General features: G+C 38.3%; 1 protein-coding gene across 7 annotated transcripts; it reads right to left on the bottom strand.

The window, feature by feature from the left end:
- Positions 1 to 3,442: 3,442 nt before the first annotated feature.
- On the bottom strand, positions 3,443 to 21,982 carry rab3il1 (RAB3A interacting protein (rabin3)-like 1). 7 transcript variants are annotated; one of them, XR_014534513.1, is made up of 13 exons: positions 21,814 to 21,982; positions 20,082 to 20,372; positions 15,959 to 16,148; positions 12,734 to 12,829; positions 11,979 to 12,056; positions 11,672 to 11,896; positions 9,705 to 9,833; positions 9,507 to 9,619; positions 9,343 to 9,366; positions 6,858 to 6,957; positions 4,754 to 4,820; positions 4,486 to 4,647; positions 3,443 to 4,432 (listed from the first exon to the last, which is right to left on the bottom strand). XR_014534513.1 is itself a non-coding variant. In XM_083547276.1 (12 exons), the coding sequence occupies exons 2-12, from the start codon at positions 20,282 to 20,284 to the stop codon at positions 4,565 to 4,567; spliced, it is 1,308 nt and encodes a 435-aa protein (XP_083403402.1). In that variant the 5' UTR covers positions 20,285 to 20,372; positions 21,814 to 21,939; the 3' UTR covers positions 4,433 to 4,564. The 7 variants fall into 7 exon arrangements, 4 of the variants coding, with proteins under 4 accessions (XP_083403402.1, XP_083403403.1, XP_083403405.1 ...); XR_014534514.1 differs by lacking the exons at positions 20,082 to 20,372; positions 21,814 to 21,982 and adding an exon at positions 17,223 to 17,377; XR_014534515.1 differs by lacking the exons at positions 20,082 to 20,372; positions 21,814 to 21,982 and adding an exon at positions 17,145 to 17,377.
- Positions 21,983 to 22,545: the final 563 nt, after the last annotated feature.

The raw sequence follows: 22,545 nt of genomic DNA on the forward strand, positions 1-22,545 counted from the left end.
CTTTCCCTTTTAATAGCTGTTTTTTTGTTTGTTTGTTTTTTTTGCTGAATTTCAGCTAATCCACAGCTGTAGGGTTTTATTTGCTTTTCCCTTCACAAATAAATGGTCACCACTTTTCTATTTAGAGACCAACTTCCCTCTATCGTTCATGCTATGCTAAAAACCTGTGTCTGAATCTATTGGATGTTAGAAGGGCACTAAATATGTACTCACTCTTTTAAAATTGAGCATCGTACAGTTTTTCTCAGTTGCTTTGCAGCATTTTTCAAATCATCCGTAATATTTGCAAAGCAGCAAGTGCATTTCTTAAAACAACGTGTACAAACAGCACAACACATTGGATTTCTTGCAAAAGTCTGTATTTTAAATTTTAAAAAAAGTAAGTATTTGTATCAATGATCATCTCATTGCCATCAGAATGACACGTCCTTTTCTCATTGTTACAAACAAGATCGTCAAAATGTTTGGTTGTGTTGTCAGTATGCTGGCGCACGGTTTGGATTCCAATGATTGAAAATGCACGAGGCTGAATTTCTTCTGTATGGGAATCTCAACAGCACAAATGTACACATTACTGTACAGTGTGTAGGATATTGATTGCATAAGACCGGATTTACACTTTTACTGTTCTGTACTAGTGTTCGTTCTTTTCCTGGTTGTTCCTCCATTTTCATTTTTTGCTCTGTCGCTAATTGAAGGTTCACGAGACCTTTGACCTGTTTTAGAGAACTAGTTGATCATTGGTTGATCTGATGCCGTACATGCATCTATGAAGGTTGCAAAAAAGAAGTGTTTGTCTTTGGAAACTACATACACATAGGACCAAGACCAAGAGTTGGAGAGTTGTTCATCCTGGGGATAACCTTGTCTTCTATGTGTTGGTAGTCACAGAACTCTGGGGTGAAATTTTGGGTCCTAACCAAGGTGGATAGTAAGGAAGTAAATGCAATTAGTTTCTGTACTTAAGTCGTGTATCTGTACTTTAGTGAAGTATTTCCATTCGGGGAGACTTTTACTTCACTACATTTTGCGAAATCACTCGTTCCTTTTCATTTGAGTGGATAAAAACTGGTCAAACACGCAGCAATCCACCAATCAGAGTAAAGCGCACCCTGTTTTGAACTTGTTTTGATTGTCATTTTTACTTATCGCCAACATGCAGTTCAGCATCAGAGGAATAAATGATGGAAGGACCCCCTGACTCGAACTCGCCACAACACCTGTGACCTTAATTGCACAATTTTAGTGAACTAAAGGTTTTGGACTCATGATAATTTGAAAAGATATAAATCAGTGTTTGACTCATTAATATCATTCTATTAATAGATCGATGTGCTGAAACAGTAGAGTCTTTTCACATAAACTGAAAAAAATCTTGTGACAAAAATACTTTTGTACTTTTACTCAAGTGACTGTTTAAAGGGGACACTTTTACCTCGTGTATCTCTACTTTAACTCGACTACACAGCACTACATTCTCACCCTCAAGTCAAGTCAAGTCCAGTTTATTTCTATAGCGCTTTTCACAACAGACATTGTATCAAAACAGCTTTACAGAAATCAACATTAAGGTGAAGGGTGTAAATTTGTCCCTGATGAGCAGCCGCGGCGACTGCGGCAAGGAAAAACTCCCTTAGATGTTATGAGGAAGAAACCTTGAGAGGAACCAGACTCAAAAGGGGAACCCATCCTCATTTGGGTGACATCAAGCTACTACTGATCACCCTCTACTGAAATGTACCATTCTGGTAGGAGTATTTTTCTCATGCCAATTGCTTAAACACCAGCCAGTCCAAAAAATCATTGCTAGTTTCACTTTAGCATTACAAAGCTCTTATTTAAAAATCTAGGATAGTCCTAAGATGATTAATGTTCCTCTTGGTTTTTTCATACCTTATTTACACCACAATATACAGTAACACTAGTTAAATGTGTAACCACGTTTCAATGTTTCAATAAACCACAAAAAAAACAACTGCCATGGTTCAAACCAGTGCAAACCCGATAAGGTCTTGAGTAATGACGGCTGAATTTGATAATGTACCCTATAAAGCAATCATTCAGGTGACTTACACCTCTCCTAGTGCTTATCTGGGGTTTATAAAGCCATTCAGAGTTGTAAGCAAATATGGATTGTATTTCTATTGATTGTTTTAACGGGTAATTTATCTACAGTGACATAACGTGTGTGTGTGTGTGTGTGTATCTGATTAAACTATATTTACTGCAAACAAAATATTTTTACTCAACTGACCAGTAATAAAGAATTTTGTTATGTACACTGGATATACTGCAACAGTGTGTGCTGTGTTGTTTCTGCCTTTCTTTTGCCCTGGTAATCTGTTCTTTCCTGCTTACCTAACCCATATATCAGATTTATAGCCTACAGGCACCTCTGCCATGGAGTATCTTCTCCCTACAGCCAATCTGATATGGATTATTCAGTGCTGTGAAATAGACCTTCTTCCTTATTTCACAGCACTGAATTATCCATATCAGATCGAGATACTTTAAACCTTAAAGTATCCCACTCTCTCAATTTGAGTGAACTTCAGGCGTATACAGTAGCGACGGGTCGTTCAAAAGCGATTCGTTCATTTTGAACGAGTCTTTAATGTGACTCAGAAGAACGAGATTGTCTTTTTCTACTGAACGCGCATGAGCCAAGCGTCACAAAATCTCCGTAGGTTATGTTCAGAAAACAGAGTGGAGTAGTTCATTTCTCTCTTCCAGTCCGAGTTATTTCTTCTTTTACGGTTTTTCTCAGTTGCATGAGAGCATTTCTCGAAACGACGGGTACAAACAGCACAAAACATTGAATTTCATGCAAAAGCCTGTCCTTTTCTGAAAATCATTAGTTCATCTCTCAAAAGTAAGTATTTGTGTCAATCAACTTCTCAGAATGAAAAGTGCTTCAGTCATTGTTGACAAACAAGATTGTCAAAATGTGTGTAAATACATTGTGTAAATACACCCAAATCCCTCTTCAGATTTTATTGATTTCATTTGCATGGTAACAATCAAAGTGTTTTATTTTAATTGACTGATAATGTAATCCCTGGTCAAATGATAATGTAAATTTTATTATATATATATATATATATATATATATATATATATATATATATATATATATATATATATATATATATATATATATATATATATATATAAATAATATAAAATATAGTGTCCCCTGGTGGTCTAGTGGTTAGGATGCGGCGCTCTAATTGCTGAGGCCCGGGTTCGATTCCCCGTCAGGGAACGAACCCCAGCCACTCTTAGTGCCGGTCCCAAGCCCGGATAAATGGGGAGGGTTGCGTTAGGAAGGACATCCAGCGTAAAAACATGCCAAATCAAACATGGGGATGGTCCGCTGTGGTGACCCCTAACGGGAGAAGCTGAAAGAAAGTTTATATATATTCATTCTACTACTATGGTGTTATATTGTATTATTTTATTGCATTGTGTTGTATTAATCCAATAGGCAAGGCAGTAAAGCGTAAACATCAAGGAAAAAACAAAGAACAATAAATGGCTTAAGCTTGAACATTTATGTAATCAATATATTTTCTGGTTCTAAATAAAAAAAAAAAAAAGAAAGACTTAAACCATTATAATCAAACGAGCATGAGCCTCTCTGATGTAATCAATACATCAATCAACGATATTTAAGGCTGACACTAGACTTAACTATGAGCTATGCATAGTTTTGTGGTGTGCCAATCTGAAACAGAACTTCATTTCGATTGTCAGATCACGCAATTATATAAAGATACAAAATAATTCTGACCCAAAGTCCCACCCAGTAAATCAGTTCAATAAAAAAAAATATAAATTATACATTTTGAATGAATTTATACTACAGGACTGCTTTGTCCTGGAAATGTAGTTTTTCTGACCCCTGGTCAAACTTTCATTAAAATGAGTTTATAGTGATAACAAATCTAGGGATGATTGCTTGTATTTCTCTTTGTGTGCGGTTTTTTTTAATTCCACTAAATACGTCACAGTAAATACGTCAAATACGTCACAGTGAATATATTACGGCTCATAACTAGACATCAAATGGTGTATTTATTTGGAAGATGTCTATGGCCTTATGATAACATCTATGCAATTTCTCTCATGCAACATGAACATGTAGTGTGTGTTAGTATTGTAATTTGATCTGTGATTGATAAAGCAGAAGCAGGTACACTACAGAATAAGTTGGATAGTGTGAACTCTTATTGAGAGTGTGCGTCGGACAGGTTCCAACTACGAGGACGTGAAAGTTTTGTAAACCGTCCCTTCACAAAAAAAGTCTAAGAGTCAATCCAAGGCAACTGTATATATTTGCTCCATAATAAGAACCATGCTAATTGTTATAGAATAATAATTAAAAAAATAATCGCATTCCAGTCCAATACTGATCATCATGGCAGAACACCTTTACACAGATTACCTCTGGGCTTCTAACATAGCAGTCAATGTCTCAGTAACGGAGTGTATCGATGGATGATCTGGTGCTGGTGACGGATTTTAGGGTGTAGAAAAACCTGTCACGGAATCTGGGTGTCCTTCAGTTCTCTTCATAGAAGAACCCTAACTTGGCGACGGACATCTCCCGTCTCAAGCGCATCACCTCGCAGAACATCTGCTCGGCTGCAGGAAGAGAAAGACTTGGTGTTAATGTCAAATACCGTATGTATGGAACAGAACAAACTGAATTCTGTTCTTCATAAGCATATAAGGGTGAGCGATCGCTTACCATCATGTCTGACCAGACCCTGCTGGATGTATCTGATGTAAGTAAAGAAGTTACACACTGCTGTGATCTAGTGTTCGAGCAAGAAAGACATAAGTCGCACTTATCATATACACACACAGTATATACAGTATATACATTATATATTATACAGTGGGTACGGAAAGTTTTCAGACCCCCTTAAATTTTTCACTTTTTGTTATATTGCAGCCATTTGCTAAAATCATTTAAGTTCATTTTTTTTCCTCATGAATGTACACATAGCACCCCATACTGACAGAAAAACACAGAATTGTTGACCTTTTTGCAGATTTATTAAAAAAGAAAAACTGAAATATCACATGGTCCTAAGTATTCAGACCCTTTGCTGTGACACTCAAATATTTAACTCAGGTGCTTTCCATTTCTTCTGATCATCCTTGAGATGGTTCTACACCTTCATTTGAGTCCAGAAATTTTTGATTATACTGATTGGACTTGATTAGGAAAGCCACACACCTGTTTATATAAGACCTTACAGATCACAATGCATGTCAGAGCAAATGAGAATCATTAAGGTCAAAGGAACTGCCTGAAGAGCTCAGAGACAGAATTGTGGCAAGGCACAGATCTGGCCAAGGTTCCAAAATTTTTTTTGCTGCACTTAAGGTTCCTAAGAGCACAGTGGCCTCCATAATCCTCAAATGGAAGACGTTTGGGACGACCAGAACCCTTCCTAGAGCTGGCCAACCGGCCAAACTGAGCTATCGGGGGAGAAGAGCCTTGGTGAGAGAGGTAAAGAAGAACCCAAAGATCACTATGGCTGAGCTCCAGAGATGCAGTCGGGAGATGGGAGAAAGTTGTAGAAAGTCAACCATCACTGCAGCCCTCCACAAGTCGGGGCTTTATGGCAGAGTGGCCCGACGGAAGCCTCTCCTCAGTGCAGGACACATGAAAAACCCGCATAGAGTTCTCCAAGATGGTGAGAAATAAGATTCTCTGGTCTGATGAGACCAAGATAGAACTTTTTGGCCTTAATTCTAAGCGGTATGTGTGGAGAAAACCAGGCACTGCTCATCACCTGTCCAGTACAGTCTCAACAATGAAGCATGGTGGTGGCAGCATCATGCTGTGGGGGTGTTTTTCAGCTGCAGGGACAGGACGACTGGTTGCAATCAAGGGAAAGATGAATGCGGCCAAGCACAGGGATATCCTGGACGAAAACCTTCTCCAGAGTGCTTTGGACCTCAGACTGGGCTGAAGGTTTACCTTCCAACAAGACAATGACCCTAAGCACACAGCTAAAATAACGAAGGAGTGGCTTCACAACAACTCCGTGACTGTTCTTGAATGGCCCAGCCAGAGCAATGACTTAAACCCAATTGAGCATCTCTGGAGAGACCTAAAAATAGCTGTTCACCAACGTTTACCGTCCAACTTGACAGAACTGGAGAGGACCTGCAAGGAGGAATGGCAGAGGATCCCTGAATCCAGGTGTGAAAAACTTGTGGCAGCCTTCCCAAAAAGACTCATGGCTGTATTAGATCAAAAGGGTGCTTCTACTAAATACTGAGCAAAGGGTCTGAATACTTAGGACCATGTGATATTTTAGTTTTTCTTTTTTAATAAATCTGCAACAGTGTCAACAATTCTGTGTTTTTCTGTCAATATAGGGTGCTATGTGTACATTAATGAGGAAAAGAAATGAACTTAAATGATTTTAGCAAATGGCTGCAAAATAAAAAAGAGTGAAAAATTTAAGGGGGTCTGAATACTTTCCGTACCCACTGTATATCCCCATAATGATCCCCTACACCTACTTAGATCAAAAGGTGCAGGCTATTTGTTGGTACCCCAAATAATAAAGACTACAGCAGGGGGCGGAGCTACTGTAGCCCACATTGCTATAGAAAATAATGCTGTTAATGCTCGATAGGTCACAACTGTTTTGTCAGCAAAAGGAGGACCAACCCAATTTTAAGCAGGTGGTCATAATGCCTGATTGGTCTATATGTAAAAATGAACAACAATTATGAATAATAAAACGAAGTTGGATCTACTTAAGCTTTAGTAGAAAGTAAAAAAAAAAGAAAAAGAAGAAAAAGACAGAACATTCAGAGGTTTTTACCCTCGCTCTACTGGAAGGCGAGATGTAGTAATAATTCTCTTTATCTCCCAGTTTGATTCGATGTCGGCAGAGATGAGACATTCCACTCAGGGCACACTTCCTGCACTCGCACACAAGAGACTTGTTATCAAACAGTAGACCACTGTCTGTAAATCACTAAACATCCAGTCCAATGTAGTCAAAAAACATAATAAAAACACACCAGTCTAACAAAAATCCAGGTTCTCCTCCCAAAAATCAGGGTTACTTCAATAACACTATTTTTATCAGGGGCATCCAAAATATTTTTTTAGTGGGGACCAGGTTAGACCTCATGAAAGTATCAGACGGCTGTTCATATACACATACTGTATATCTACTATACTACAGTTAACAAGAAATAATGAATAATAATAATGACACAAAGTTCATTTCTTTTTGTATGTGGTCCCCACTAAGCTCAGCCGCTTTTGCTCATGGGGTCAATCTTTGGACACCCCTGTAAGAATGAAAGGGGGAAAAAAAGGATCAAATAAAGAGAGAGTGTGCTGTTACAGGAACAAAAACCATGCGATTAGTGCATAGTCCCCTGTCCTGAAAAAACTGTTATAAACATGTTATAAGGCACTACAGACTCTTTTTTTTATAAATATGAAATAAATGTCTCTTACTAAAGACTTCTCCAGATCAACTGTAACAAGTTTTTTTTTTTGTAATCTGCATATTATAAGTCTCAAACAATGTGTTAAAACACCATGGTGTGTCCATTATATGAATCTTACGACAGCGTTTTTAATGCCACCTTAAAAAAAAGTATATTACGAGATTAAAGTCGTAGCAATACGAATAGTCACATGCCGGTGTTTAACTTCTTCATGGTCGATTTCTTTAGTTTAATTAAATTTAATTTAAAGTTTTCTACATAACTGCTGCAGTGTCCGTTTCTGCTACGTGCTGATGTGCCGAAAGACAAATTTCCTCAATGCTAAAGTAAAGTTTTATCAAATCCTACACATTCACTTAATGGGAAACAGCAAAAAAATTCTGCGATTTCTCTTAAAATATTACTAGTTTACTCTCGTATTGCAACCACTTTTCGGCTTTATTCTCAGAATTTCGACTTTATTATCGTATTGCTACGACTTTAATCTCTTTATTTTAACATGGCACTAAAACACTGCCGTAGAATCCCGGTGTAAATAGTTACAGAAATGTAGAATGAACAATTTATTTAATATACACTTGTGATTTACCTCACAGCCAGAACTACTGTCAGCACTTTTGTTACACAGCATTTTTTAAACACCTTTTTACCAATCAGACTTGAGCATTGAAGAGCTTTGTGGTTTAAAACACTATATGGACAAAAGTATTGGGACACCTGACTTTTCCAGCCATTTGCGGTTCTTTCGCAAACTGTTATCGCATCGCTGAAGGCACGCAATTGTGGATGCAGAAGCATGAAAATTTCCCTTCACTTGAACTAGGAGCCTCGAAACTGTTCCAAGCATAACAATGCCACTGTGCACAAATCCAGCTTCATGAAGATATAGAGTGGAGGATCTTTTGCTATAAAGCACTGACCTCAACCCGAAAACCTTCGGAATGAATACCTGACTTTACTAACATACTAGCACACTCCAAAATCTAAAACATCTTCCCGGAAGAGTGGGAGGAATTATAAGAACAAATTGGAACTAAATGTTAAATGCGATGCTCAAAAAAAAAAAAAAAATTATATATATATATATATATATATATATATATATATATATATATATATATATATATATATATATATATATATATATATATATAGTCTACACAAGCTCCACATTAAATCTGTCACTTAACAGTCTCAAGCCGCAGTATCTGACTGAACTTCTGTACCATTATGAACCCTACGCCTACCTAAATCAAAAGGTGCAGGCTATTTGTTGGTACCACAAATAATAAAGACTACAGCAGGGGGCGGAGCTACTGTAGCCCACATTGCTGTACAAAATAATGCTGTTTATGCTCGATGGGTCACAACTGTTTTGGCAGCAAAAGGAGGACCAACCCAATTTTAAGCAGGTGGTCATAAAAAAATAAATAAAAATTATATATATATATATATATATATATATATATATATATATATATATATATATATATATATATATATATATATATATATATATATATATATCAAACAGCATTTATATGACCAGGTGTCCGCAAACGTTTGGGAATATAGTGCAGAAAATCATTTAGCTTAAATAAAAGTGTGGCGATAAATTTACTTATTTTTCCAATTCAAAATAGATTTGTATTAGAAAAATTTGTAAATTTATCGCCACACTTTTGTTTAAGCTAAATAATTATTATTATTAATACACACCAACCAGTGAAAGGTCCAGAAACAAATTCACATTCTCCCAGCTCATACCAAAAGATATGTGGTAAGTAAAAAGGCAAGAATTAGAACGGCGATTTGACACGATAGGCTTTTAAAGTCACTTACGTCTCCACTGGTGCTCGGCAGCCACTGCGAAAATAACCCCATATTAAACTGATCAAAATGTGATTGACGACATGGTGCCCAAATCGTTATGTGATTACCATCCCCGAATGAAACGTATGCATTGAAGCGCTATGCTACGACGTTGTGTGTAGCGCACGACTCACTTGGGTCCTCCGAAGTCAACAGCGGAGGTCTTGTCCATCTGTGATGTGGTCAAGGCGACAGGCTCGATAGTCAGAATGTTATTCTCCACAGCGCTCTGAACTGACCGAGACAGCTAGAGAAGGATACAATGATATGTTCTTTCGCAATGTATGCAAAAGATATCTAATACATATGCATACATGCTTGAACAAACTTACTTCTGAGCACGTGAAAGAAAGACAGGGTCCAATTTCCTCGTTGTAGATCCGGGTCAGGAAGGCAGATGACCGATCCAGACTGGGTTTCTCTCTCCAGGACAAAAACTCAGCAAACAACACAGAGTCCAGCTATAAAGAGCGATAAACCATCGTTTCAATTCTTTGGATAATTAAACATAATATCGTGTTACTACAAGACTCATACATGTTATAGTTTGTGGACTCATATGTGACTTTTGAACATCTTATTCCACCTATACTCCTTATTTGCTCATATAATAACCTCCACTCTTCTGGGAAGATGTTCCCCTAGATTATGGAGTGGGATTGTGGAGATCATTCAGCCACAAGGGTGTTAGTAAAGTCAGGTGCTGATGAAGTTGAGGTGAGGAGGAATAGACCTAATTCTTCCCAAAGCTCAATAAGTTTGAAGTCCGAGCTCTACAGCAGGAGATCTTCCACTCTAACCCATGAAAATCACATCTTAATAGAGTTCGCTTTAAATTAAAAGAAAATTTCACGCTACAACATCTAAAGACACCCTGAACAATTGTGTGCCTTCATTTTTGTGGTAACGGTTTGAAAAAGAACCACATATGGCTGGAAAAGTCAGGTGTCCCAATACTTTTGTCCATATGGTGTATTAGAGAACAACTGATTTTTCTTCGGAAGACGTTTATGAAAAGTTTCTTCAATCTCAAGTTTTTCAGCACTGGAAAGTCTTCAAGGTTTAAGGGTTTTTTTTTTCATTTATTTGTCTTTAGGAACAAAGCAGTTTATGCTTTCTGGTTTCTCAATAAAAGCACAAGCTGAATTTATTTATTTTTGCATTCCTTTGCAAACAAATAAAAAAAAAGTTTCCATTTCATCCTGTAACTTAAGCGAAAAGTGGAATCCGAAAAAATATGTACAGTACATGAATTGCAGAAATCCTTAATATTGGACTTTTATTTAGTTTGTGTTTAACCGATGATCCACTTTGGATGAAATCGATAGGGTCTGAAAGCCTGCTTCGCTTGAACAAATCCATCTTACACATAATCTGAACTTTCCTTATAAGGTTAAAATCATACATGTGCTTACGTTTCAATAGTAATATAACAGCCGTAGTCAGTCAGCGTCATTGATATTTAACTAGGGTTGACTAGAAACTTTTCATGTGAATTAACAGGAATTAAGGGGAATAAACTGGAAAATTTAAATAAAAAAAAAAACCTGCACATTTATCAAATCATACAGCACAAATACTGCAGGTCTGCTGAGGCCACGCCCCCCACAGTGGAAAATAATTATTTGAGTCCCCTGCTGATTTTGTGAGTTTACCCCCTTACAAATAAATGAACAGTCTAGAAGTTATATATTCTATCTATCTATCTATCTGTCTGTCTGTCTGTCTGTCTGTCTGTCTGTCTGTCTGTCTGTCTGTCTGTCTGTCCACACACTGTATAATCAATTAGTATTTAATCAAGTGAAAAGTATTTAATCCTGTACAAATCAGCAAGAATTCTGACTCCCACAGACCCAAATTATTCCTGTACCATTAGGAAAGTTCTCCTATTAATTCATTATGTGTATAAAAGACACCAGTCACAGACTCTACCATTTGAACCTCTCCACCACCATGGGCAAGAACAAGCAGCTGTCAAAGGACGTCAGGGACGAGATTGTGGACCTGCACAAGGCTGGAATAGGCTCGAGTAAAATAAGTATTTAATCCTGTACCAATCAGCAAGAATTCTGACTCCCACAGACCCAAATTATTCTTGTCCCTTTAGGAAAGTTCTCCTATTAATCTCCTAATGATAAATAAAATGTATTTGTTAGTTTTCGGTGTCCTATCCAACGTTGTGTGTAAATAACTAGATCCTAGCGAATGTTAAAATGAAAATGTGTTGTTTAGGCACTGAATGTATAAAGTGAGGTGTCCACAAATTTTTGTCCTTATAGTATATATACACACTGTATACCTCTTTTTCTTGCCGGCTCGTGTGTGCGTTTTCGCTGGGTGGCTCTGATTGTAGCTGAGACAGGGTGAGGGTGGCGCTCTTGTTGCGCGTGTGTCCTCCCGTCCTCCCAGCTCTTCTGGACCCTGGGGAGAGTAACTGGGGGTGGAGCTGGGGATTAGGGGAGGAGGGAGTGGAGGTCAGCACTAGGGTTTTTAATGCAGTCACTTCTGCCTGAAGCACATCAATCTAAAATGGGGGGAAAAAACATGTACAAATGAGACTGATTTTAGGATTACACTTGATCTTATAAGTATTAAAATAACAATACCTTGCCCTGTGCCTCTTTTAGCTGCTTCTCGGCAGTGGCCTGTTTAACATTGGCCTCCCTCACCATCTTGTGAGCTTCCTGGAGAAAAATTTCCAGGCTCGGGTAAGTCATAGTCATACCTTAATACATCAACTACTGAATATGTACAAGGTGGTATCAAAAAGTTTCGAAACTGGTTCTGTAATACGCCAACAGATGGCAGCACAATGCTGCACGCGCAGTCACAGGGAGCACCAACTTTCAGAAGTCAGTGTGCGAATAGACACTGCCCTGTGTACATCGGGAGCTGTGCAACCGGGGCTATTCTGACCACGTGCGCACTCTTTCACCGAGCTCTCCTCACACGTGAGTTTCTCCGAGAAACATCATCACTTCCGCACCCACCCTACTCGCCAGATTTGGCTCCTGTATACTTCGGCTTCTTTCCGAAATGAAGATCCAGCACAAGTGTTACCGTTTTGACACCGGAGATCCAGATCGATTTACAGAAGGTGTTTGACATGCTTCGAAAAGAAGACTTCCAGGACAAATTGCAGAAGTGGCAGGAACACTCGGGGGCACTGTATTGCTGTGGAAGTGCACTGTTTTGAAGGTGACGGTGTGTAAACGTTGATAAATAAAATACTTTAAACAGCTAGTTTCAAGATTTTTTGGTACCACCTCGTAGTATGCTTAATCCCTCTCATTTATGCTAATAAAAGAAGATAAACAAAACAGGATTATACCACTGACGATCACGAGTTTATGCGTTTCACCTCAAACAGACTTGCAGTCAACTCTTCTAGTTCCTGCTCCAGCTGGTTTCTCAAATGAGACAGGCGCTCACATTCTTCCCCCTTTAGCTTCAACTCCTGCAGACAATATTATTAAAAAGGTTCATTGGACAGGACAGTTGAATGTAAAGCTCCGCCATAACTAATGCCCATTTTCATCACAACAAAATCAGAGAACATGATATGTTATGATACATAACATGTAGGTTAGGTGTCCACAATGTTTTCTCCATACAGTGGTTTTAAGGCATTGGATTTTATTTTCGAAATCCCAGCGACACCAAGCTGCCACTCCTGGGCCTCTGAGCAAAACCCTCAACCCCAAAGCTGCTCAGTTGTACAGTATGAATGAGATAAATGTACAGTATGCTGCTCTGGATAAGGGCATCTGCCAAATTGCGTAAATGTAACTTAAACTACAGCAAACTATATAATCACTGTTTCAAACCAAACAATTGTATATACAGTATAAAATTCAAATATGATCATCACTCTTAGAAGTCTCTGAACTCTAAGCTTAAGAGTTCCTGAGGAGGAATTTGATCATGAGGAGGCAATTTCTTCGCTTTTCCTGTTCAGAGGTTGGGAATTATGAGTAATGAAATAATGTTAACTACTTATACTGGACCAAGTGACTGTTAAATCACTATAAAAACACTGTATATAACCTCTGTACAATTATACATACAATGCACATATAACATAGTATATCTTTTTTACACCCCATTACATCTGCACTATTTTATCTATATGTATCTTTATAATCCTTACTGTACATTCTGCCCAACATTTCACATTCATGTATTTCTTGCTTTCTTTCGGCTTCTCCCGTTAGGGGTCGCTACAGCAAATCCTCCGCATGTTTTTTTGATTTGGCACATGTTTTTACGCTGGATGCCCTTCCTAACGCAACCCTCCCCATTTATCCGGGCTTGGGACCGGCACTAAGAGTGGCTGGGGTTGGTTCCCTGACCGGGGATCGAACCCGGGCCGCAGCGGTGAGAGCGCCGCATCCTAACCACTAGACCACCAGGGAACCCCATTTCACATTCATGTATATATGTATATAATGTGTGTGTATGTTATATATACAGTGAGGAAAATAAGTATTTGAACACCTGAGAAAGTCAATGTTAATATTTGGTACAGTAGCCTTTGTTTGCAATTACAGAGGTCAAACGTTTCCTGTAGTTTTTCACCAGGTTTGCACACACTGCAGGAGGGATTTTGGCCCACTCCTCCACACAGATCTTCTCTAGATCAGTCAGGTTTCTGGCCTGTCGCTGAGAAACACGGAGTTTGCCCTCCCTCCAAAGATTCTCTATTGGGTTTAGGTCTGGAGACTGGCTAGGCCACGCCAGAACCTTGATATGCTTTTTACAGCGCCACTCCTTGGTTATCCTGGCTGTGTGCTTCGGGTCATTGTCATGTTGGAAGACCCAGCCTCGACCCATCTTCAATGCTCTAACTGAGGGAAGGAGGATGTTCCCCAAAATCTCGCAATACATTGCCCCGGGCATCCTCTCCTTAATACAGTGCAGTCGCCCTGTCCCATGTGCAGAAAAACACCCCCAATGCATGATGCTACCACCCCCATGCTTCACAGTAGGGATGGTGTTCTTGGGATGGTACTCATCATTCTTCTTCCTCCAAACATGTTTAGTGGAATTATGACCCAAAAGTTCTATTTTGGTCTCATCTGACCACATGACTTTCTCCCATGACTCCTCTGGATCATCCAAATGGTCATTGGCAAACTTAAGACGTGCCTGGACATGTGCTGGTTTAAGCAGGGAAACCTTCCGTGCCATGCATGATTTCAAACAATGACGTCTTAGTGTATTACCAACAGTAACCTTGGAAACGGTGGTCCCAGCTCTTTTCAGGTCATTGACCAGCTCCTCCTGTGTAGTTCTGGGCTGATTTCTCACCTTCCTTAGGATCATTGAGACCCCACGAGGTGAGATCTTGCATGGAGCCCCAGTCCGAGGGAGATTGACAGTCATGTTTAGCTTCTTCCATTTTCTAATGATTGCTCCAACAGTGGACCTTTTTTCACCAAGCTGCTTGGCAATTTCCCCGTAGCCCTTTCCAGCCTTGTGGAGGTGTACAATTTTGTCTCTAGTGTCTTTGGACAGCTCTTTGGTCTTGGCCATGTTAGTAGTTGGATTCTAACTGATTGTATGGGGTGGACAGGTGTCTTTATGCAGCTAACGACCTCAAACAGGTGCATCTAATTTAGGATAATAAATGTAGTGGAGGTGGACATTAAAGGCAGACTAACAGGTCTTTGAGGGTCAGAATTCTAGCTGATGAACAGGTGTTTTTTTGTAGATTATTTCTCTCACAGTGGACATGCACCTATGATGACAATTCCAGACCCCTCCATGATTTCTAAGTGGGAGAACTTGCAAAATAGCAGGGTGTTCAAATACTTATTTTCCTCACTGTATATATATATATATATATATATATATATATATATATATATATATATATATATATATATATATATATATATATATATATATATATAGTAGACTTGTTTATTCAGCTTGCACATTTCTTAAATGCCATATATCTATCACAATATCTATCTATATATCTATGTTCTTTGTTATAGTTTGAACAAAGGGCAAAATATATAATTTTATATATTTTTACTTTTATTATATTTCCTGTTATTTTCTTTTAAAATAAAAGATAAAAAAATAAAAATAACTCCCTAAATTCCCTTATATTGTCCTTTTGCTCCAGTTTTCAGCATTTAACACTGTAGTGAAATAAAAATGAAATGAATACTCTGAAATAATTGTTTGAAATGCAAAGTGATGGACTGCAAAAGAATCGAAAACGCGTATGTGATCTGAGCGAAATCGCCGGCATCAAAAAAGTTATTTTCCTCTAAAATAGTTTGTACTTAGTTTATATTGATTATTTACATATTTTTTTAGAATGTCCATTACCAAAAAGGCGAACCGAAATCATTCTCGCTGCTGGTCACTGCAAGGTGTTGTGATGGAGTTTAATAGGAAACGTGGCAAACATTTTACAGACTAGGAACCGAGTTGGAAGAGACGACGTCATTGATTTAAGGTTGTTTTGCAAATAAAGTTTCTGAAAAAAGTGCTAATTTACTGAATTTGTGCGAACTTTTGGGACACCGTGGTAAAGAACATTACACTCATGACTGGATGGTTTTTGCACCTTCTGTGCAGCATCCAGCTGCTCTCTGAGGAACTCTGTGCCTTTTTCTCTGATCTCTATGGAAGAGCTTCGGAGTCGAGACACTCGTCTCTCTGTCTCAGTCTCTGTATCCTCCTGGAGCATTGTTTCTCCTCGACCTCCTCGTCCAGACTTTGTGCCGAGATCCAGATCTGCCTCTAGGTCAATCAACCTACAGAGACAAAGAACTAATTATGCTACTGGAATTGGAATTAAAGCTCTCCTGCTATGGAGATCTACAACCCTATCGAACACCTTTGGGATGAACCGGAACGCTGACTGCACTCCAGGCATCCTCTCACCTTACCTACATCAGTTCCTAACTGGCTGAATGAGCACAGATCTCCACAAGGACACTCCAAAATCTACTTTTTTGCTGGTTCGTCATGTCAGGAAAGGGGTTGTTCTTTCAAACTAGGAGACTAAAATCTGTTCCAGCATGGCAATGCTCCTCCACACAAAGCCAGCTCCACGAACATAGGGTTTTCATGGGTTGGAATGGAAGATCTCAACCCTATTGATCATCTTTGGGATGAAGTCCTCACCTCAGTACCTGACTTTCTGATCACAAATTTCCATAAGCCATACTCCAAAATCTAGTAGAACATCTGCCCAGAAATGAAGAGGTTATGATAACGTTCCTGTGATCCACTTTCATCGCAGGATACTGCTTGTTCGTGGTTGTTTACATGAACTTGGAGACATAAACCTGTTCCAGCTTGACAATACCCATGACAGCTCCATGAAGATATGGTTCCTTTAGGTTGGAGTGGAAGATCTTCTGCTTTAGAGCTCTAAACATCTACATCAGTACCTGACTGAATAAGCATAAATCTAAAACAACAGCACACTCCATAAGCTAGTAGAACATCTTCCCAGAAGAATGGAGGTTATCATGGCTTTTGTCATGTCATGGCAGAACCAGTGGTGGGTTATAAACACTTATAATGATTCAAGACCACAATTAGAAGTTGTAGAAGGCCTGCTTAAAGGTTCATAAACCTATATAAAGTGCATAAGTGCTTCCAAAATGGTCCTACGATTAAACAATGTGTCTATGAAGAAATAAAAAAAGCGTAAACAAAAAGTCTTAAAAGAGCGACAGGCTTCTTGGGAAATATGTTGAAAGGTAGGTTTCAGAGAGAGAGGAGATCCACACCCTTCTTACCCCGCCGCTGTTTGACTGAAGCATCCGATTCACATGTCGACAGCTGAAAACAATAACAAAACTTTGGCGTAAAATTACTTTTAAAAAGATTAGTGTCGGAAAAAAAACACGGTCTTCTTCCACGAGTCCACGAATTCCCTCTCCGAGACTCCGACACTGAGCCGGAAAACTTTCGGTGGTTAGTCCAGCTGGAGTGGGTCACATGACCGCCGCAGTTTAGACTCCGCCCACTGAAAAAGGGAGACACCCGGAAACTTAAGTAACCCTGCACTTTTAAGATGTGTGACGTCACGACGCGGGGTTTCTGAAACAAAATGGGCGTGACCTACATTTTTTCTTTCCCCCCCCGCCCCTTTTCACTGTTACGTCTCAGATCCCTACTAGGGGCGATTCTAGGTTTGTTTGTTTTTTACAGGGTGGCACAGGGGGGGGCCAAGACCCAGTCAGGGGGGGCCCATTGGGAAAAGTCAAGTGGAATGACATAAAAATAGCACTGCACGAGTGCCTGGACAACGCATCTCTCTTTTTTTTTTATAAATAAAAAATCTTGAACAGACAATAACTGTGCCTGACTTTGTCCCCTTTCAATTTTTTTCAAAAAAATTCTGTCTAAACAAACTTAATCATCAATGTTACACAAATAGTATATTTAATAGTTACATTTAAATGTTTTAGCTGTGAAATTGGCAGCACTCTAAACCAATGGCATTGTAAATATACGGGAAATAATTGGCAGTGAACCAGACAGTGAATAGGTGTGTTCTACTTCGTGTGACGCTAAGCTGTCGATTAGCGTATGACATCAGCTCGTGAGATTTTAAATGCACCTGAATTGCTCCCGCACCACAGATGTTATTCTCTGTGCCACCCCGTGCTACCCCGTGCCACCCTGTAACCCCCCCCCCAACCCCCCACGTTTAGACACGCCCCTGGGTTAACCCTCAGTGCAGGGGTGCTGTAACATCACTGAGACCCCAGCTCTAACCCTAACTTCCTAATATCGCTGAGATATTCAAAGAAAGATTTTCAGTGTTCTGTAAAGTATATATGACAAGTATAAAACACCTTTCTTCAATACCATCATTATGATCCCACAGCTATAAAAAACATCAATATTAAAGAGAAACGAAGTATAACAGAGCGCTGAATCACAGACAGGTATCTCATACAGCGTGAATGAAAGGCATTACTAAAGCAAGAACCCCAATAAACACAATTCAACAAGTCTCCTTTCACTGTAGCCACAGCTGCACATTTAACTAATAGCAAATTAGCAAATTGTGTGTTTTTGTGCAGAATTTGTCCCACCATTCCTGTTCAGTTTTTCTTAAAAAGTCCGTCTTGTAAATGTCCTCGTAAGTGTCTCTGTCAATCAATGTGGATTAAAAACAGCTAAAAAAAAAGCTAAACAAATATATTTAAACTTGTGAAGTTTGTTACAGGTTGCACAGACCCAAAAAGCAGACATGATTCTATGCCTTCCAGAGGGCGTCTGAAGTTTAAACTTGCAATCTGATTGGTTGAAAGCAACACCTTCAACAACATGGCCAAATTGTACATTTTTGTATTGGCCTTTTGGCAATACATGATGTGACGGCTGAAATCTGATTGGATAGAAACTCCAATGCAAAATTCCACTCGGTGAAGCACCTGAAAAAAAATGTAACAAAGAGAACACCGACCATTGGAAAAACAGGTGAAACGCTGTATAGGGAAAATATAATCCATCTAAAAGTTTTTTGAAATATGTATTTACTATTAAATCCACTAGTATTTTTTTCAATCTCTGTATTCAACAAATGTAGTGAAACAATGAAATGAACGCTGTATGAATTAATGAGATTAAAAACAAAACGAAGGACTACAGAAGCATCAAACACGTGATCTGAGTGAAATCATTCTGATATACAGCATGTCCCAAACGTCAGCAAATTCTGCGAATTCTATGGCTCTAATTTAAACCACCTTCTGTCTAGTCAGACTGTTACAAAGGATGACTGAACGGATGCTGTGAATGCATTACAGCATAACATGTTCATGTTAATGTGCTATGTTCCACCAATTGTCCACCATTTTCTCTTATAATCACCTCCATTCTCCAGGGAAGACTAGAGATTTGTGTTAATCAGTCAGCACATTAGTAAGAACAGGGACAGCTGATGATTGGGGACTGGTCTGGGTGTGTATTTAGCATTCTCAGGGAGAGCAGGACACTCAAGTTCTTCCACCGCAACCTTGGCATGTTCTCAAGGAGCTCTATTGTGCAGTAGCAGTGTCATGCCAGAACTTATCTGAACCCCTTAGATTTGGATTCTGCAGCATACAAAGACATTCTGACAATTTTGAGAAAGACTTACGTATTAGAATTATGTGTCTACATGTTTTTGGCTATGCGGTGTAGTAGTTACAGATGTCACAGATGTTATACTGATCTTCATTATCATCATATTTCATCTTCAGTTTATCTATCATTTTCATTTCAATTCATTGTTGTATTTGTTAACCTTTACCACTACTTGTTTTGTTCTTGTACAACTGGTATGGCACTTTTATTAAAAAGAAAATGTTGCCATTGAATTATTTGTTTATCTTCAATATACACCTTGTACAGATTCAAATCTGTGGTGTATCCAGATCGCCAAATACTGAAAGAAATGGAAAATATAGCCTCTGTGCTGTTAATTAGGATTTAACCATAAACCTTTAGCTGTACTGTCTGATCGTAACACATAACTACAGATTTCCCCCTTTTTAAATAATAAGAGCCCCCTTTCTAAGAAAACGATTTATATAGATGTAGAAATTGGCATAAAAATATGCCATTTAAATGAACTTTTATCACATTAAATAATAGTGATAAAGTCAGAACATTTATTAATATAGCAACACTAAAAATCATCACGCGTCTTAATGAATTTGGCATTCATTACAACATACTTTCCAACAGGACATTCCTTAACTCGGCTGTGGTTGTTTCTCCGGTACTCTGAAGAATCCTCTTTCCCGAAAAATACATGGGAGGAGTACAGTGCTATTCCTTTGCTGCCTGTAACCAGGAGCTCATATCCAGGGCTGGGTGTTGATCCTGCTGGAGGAGAAGACGAGATACATACTGCGTGGATTCCCTCAAACGAATCCATCTTCCAGGGAGATCTAATAAATCCAACCCACGGATCTGTCAGGCTTTCTGCATTGGCACCTCCATTGTTTTTAAGTATTCTCCTGTGCCTGGATAGGAGAAGAAAGTGATTTCTCTTTCCATTGTAAAATTACGACAATGTTATAATTCTCTAAAGATCTGTTAGAAGGTGTCAGACCCTCTACATATGTGCTTTGTTTACTGTCTAAATCTTTTTCCTATTCTTTCTCTTTGTATGGTCTTAATTTCTCTTAATAATGAAACACAGCATTTCATAATGGGCTCAAATCAACTCCATGGACATGAGTCTATTATTGTTGCGCATTGTCTAAAGATCTGAAAGGGGGAATACAACTTGTGATCAACTATCTCCTTGTCTAGTCAGAATGGAAAATGTTAAATGATTAAGCTTAACCTGTTGAGGTTTAGGTAATATTTATGGCCACAGTTCAAAGGCCTATCGGGCTGATATAAGCCACTACATTGTCCTAATTTAATGTTGGCACAATGTTGGATTGATTTTAGGATTGTTATTTAAAAAAAAATGCTGCTTTGCTAAAAATAGCAAAAAATATAGATTTTCAGACTTAAAAGTGATGGTGTGCTGCTTTAATTCCTAAAAGAAGGGTCAGAAAAATAGTTTTAATTTGATGATCTTTGTATGCTTTGTATACATCACTAGCTGTGTATACTTTAGAGTAATAATACATATTAAATTAAAGTATGTGCTACAATACGAATACATGTGCTGATATAAAGAAAAAAAAGTTTGTTGTCCTAGAACTCATTTTTTTAATAAGATGAAGAATGTTCCATTATAAGTGTGTTTTTCACAAATGGTGTACTTGAGGTCATGGGCTGTTTCTGATTTATCCTACACTTCAGCACAAGTTAATCATAAGTTAATGGAAGTGCTAATTCAGTGGGTAAAGCATTGGACTTTGAGTGGAAAGGTCATGAGTTTAAATCCAAGCACCACCATGTTGCCACTGCAGGGCCCTTGAGTAAGGCCCCTAACCCTCACCTGCTGTTGTAAATGGCACGGGAAAACTGTCGTGAATGTTAATCTGTCCAAAAAGTTGTTTATATTAACTGTCTGTTCTTTTGAGTTGTCTTGTTTCTTGTAGTTAAACTAGTTAAACATTTCTGCATTTTTTTATACTCGAGAAAATATACTCGGATTTTGCTTTGCTTCATCTCCACAGGTTCGAGGGATTTTTGTGTGCTCATGTGGTTTGCTGATTAAACATTTCCCAACCCTGCTTAGATTATACACTTCTTTCCCCATCACGGTGTTATGAGCAAAACAATCTGAGCAAACAGGACCTACATCAGGTCCAAGTGTTGTTGTTTATATTCGCTTTATAATACAGTGATTATTATATATATATATATATTATAATTATATTAATATCATGATGTCATTGTTTTTGCTCGCTTGTTTGGTAATAGTTTGTTTACCATGGCCCATGTTAAATTCGTGTGGAAGCAACTACAGTATTCAACTGAATTAAACTGAATTTGTCTTACCTAGCAGTAAATCGTGATGGTATGATAATCAATCGATCCTCACGTCTTGTCAAAGTGAGCTTAAGTAGTATACCAGTGGACTAGGTGGAAAATCAGAGCTTATAAAGAAGAATAGAAAAAAAAACAGTTCCAATTCAGTGACTTTAGTATGAACAGTAACTTGTGTTGTAAGGGAGGTCCCTCTCACAGCTCTCAGGAAACTAAGCAGACAAAGTCATGGTTGCCAGATTGGAATATAATTACAATAAACCCACAAACAATATCATATCACACAGGAAATCAAAATGAATAACACAAGAGAAACATATTGTTAATTAAAAATAGACTCATATCATTTTGATATACACTCACCAGCCATTAGAAACACTTGGTTGTTTGTTCATGAATCAATCAATCAATCAATCAATTATTCATGTGTTATTAGAGAATCATGTGTAAGATACACTGTATTAATGCCAGGAGATCAACTTCTATAATACTCAAATTAGTCTATCTGGCACCAATAATCATACCAGTCATCAAGATCACATTTATTTCCCCATTCTGACCAAAACCTGCAACTTCTGACCAAAAACAATATGAAATATCAAATGGCAATAATGCAACAATTTAAAAAGCAAATATATAATCTCCAACATTTATTGATTCATTTAGTATATTTGGATGGAAAAAATCTTCCCATCTTGTAAATATCTGCCAGTCCACCACCCCAGGATCGTTTGGTTACATTTA

The sequence above is a fragment of the Silurus aristotelis genome (assembly GCF_946808225.1).
Source record: "Silurus aristotelis genome assembly, chromosome: 7".
In the NCBI taxonomy this organism is placed as follows: Eukaryota; Metazoa; Chordata; class Actinopteri; order Siluriformes; family Siluridae; genus Silurus; species Silurus aristotelis.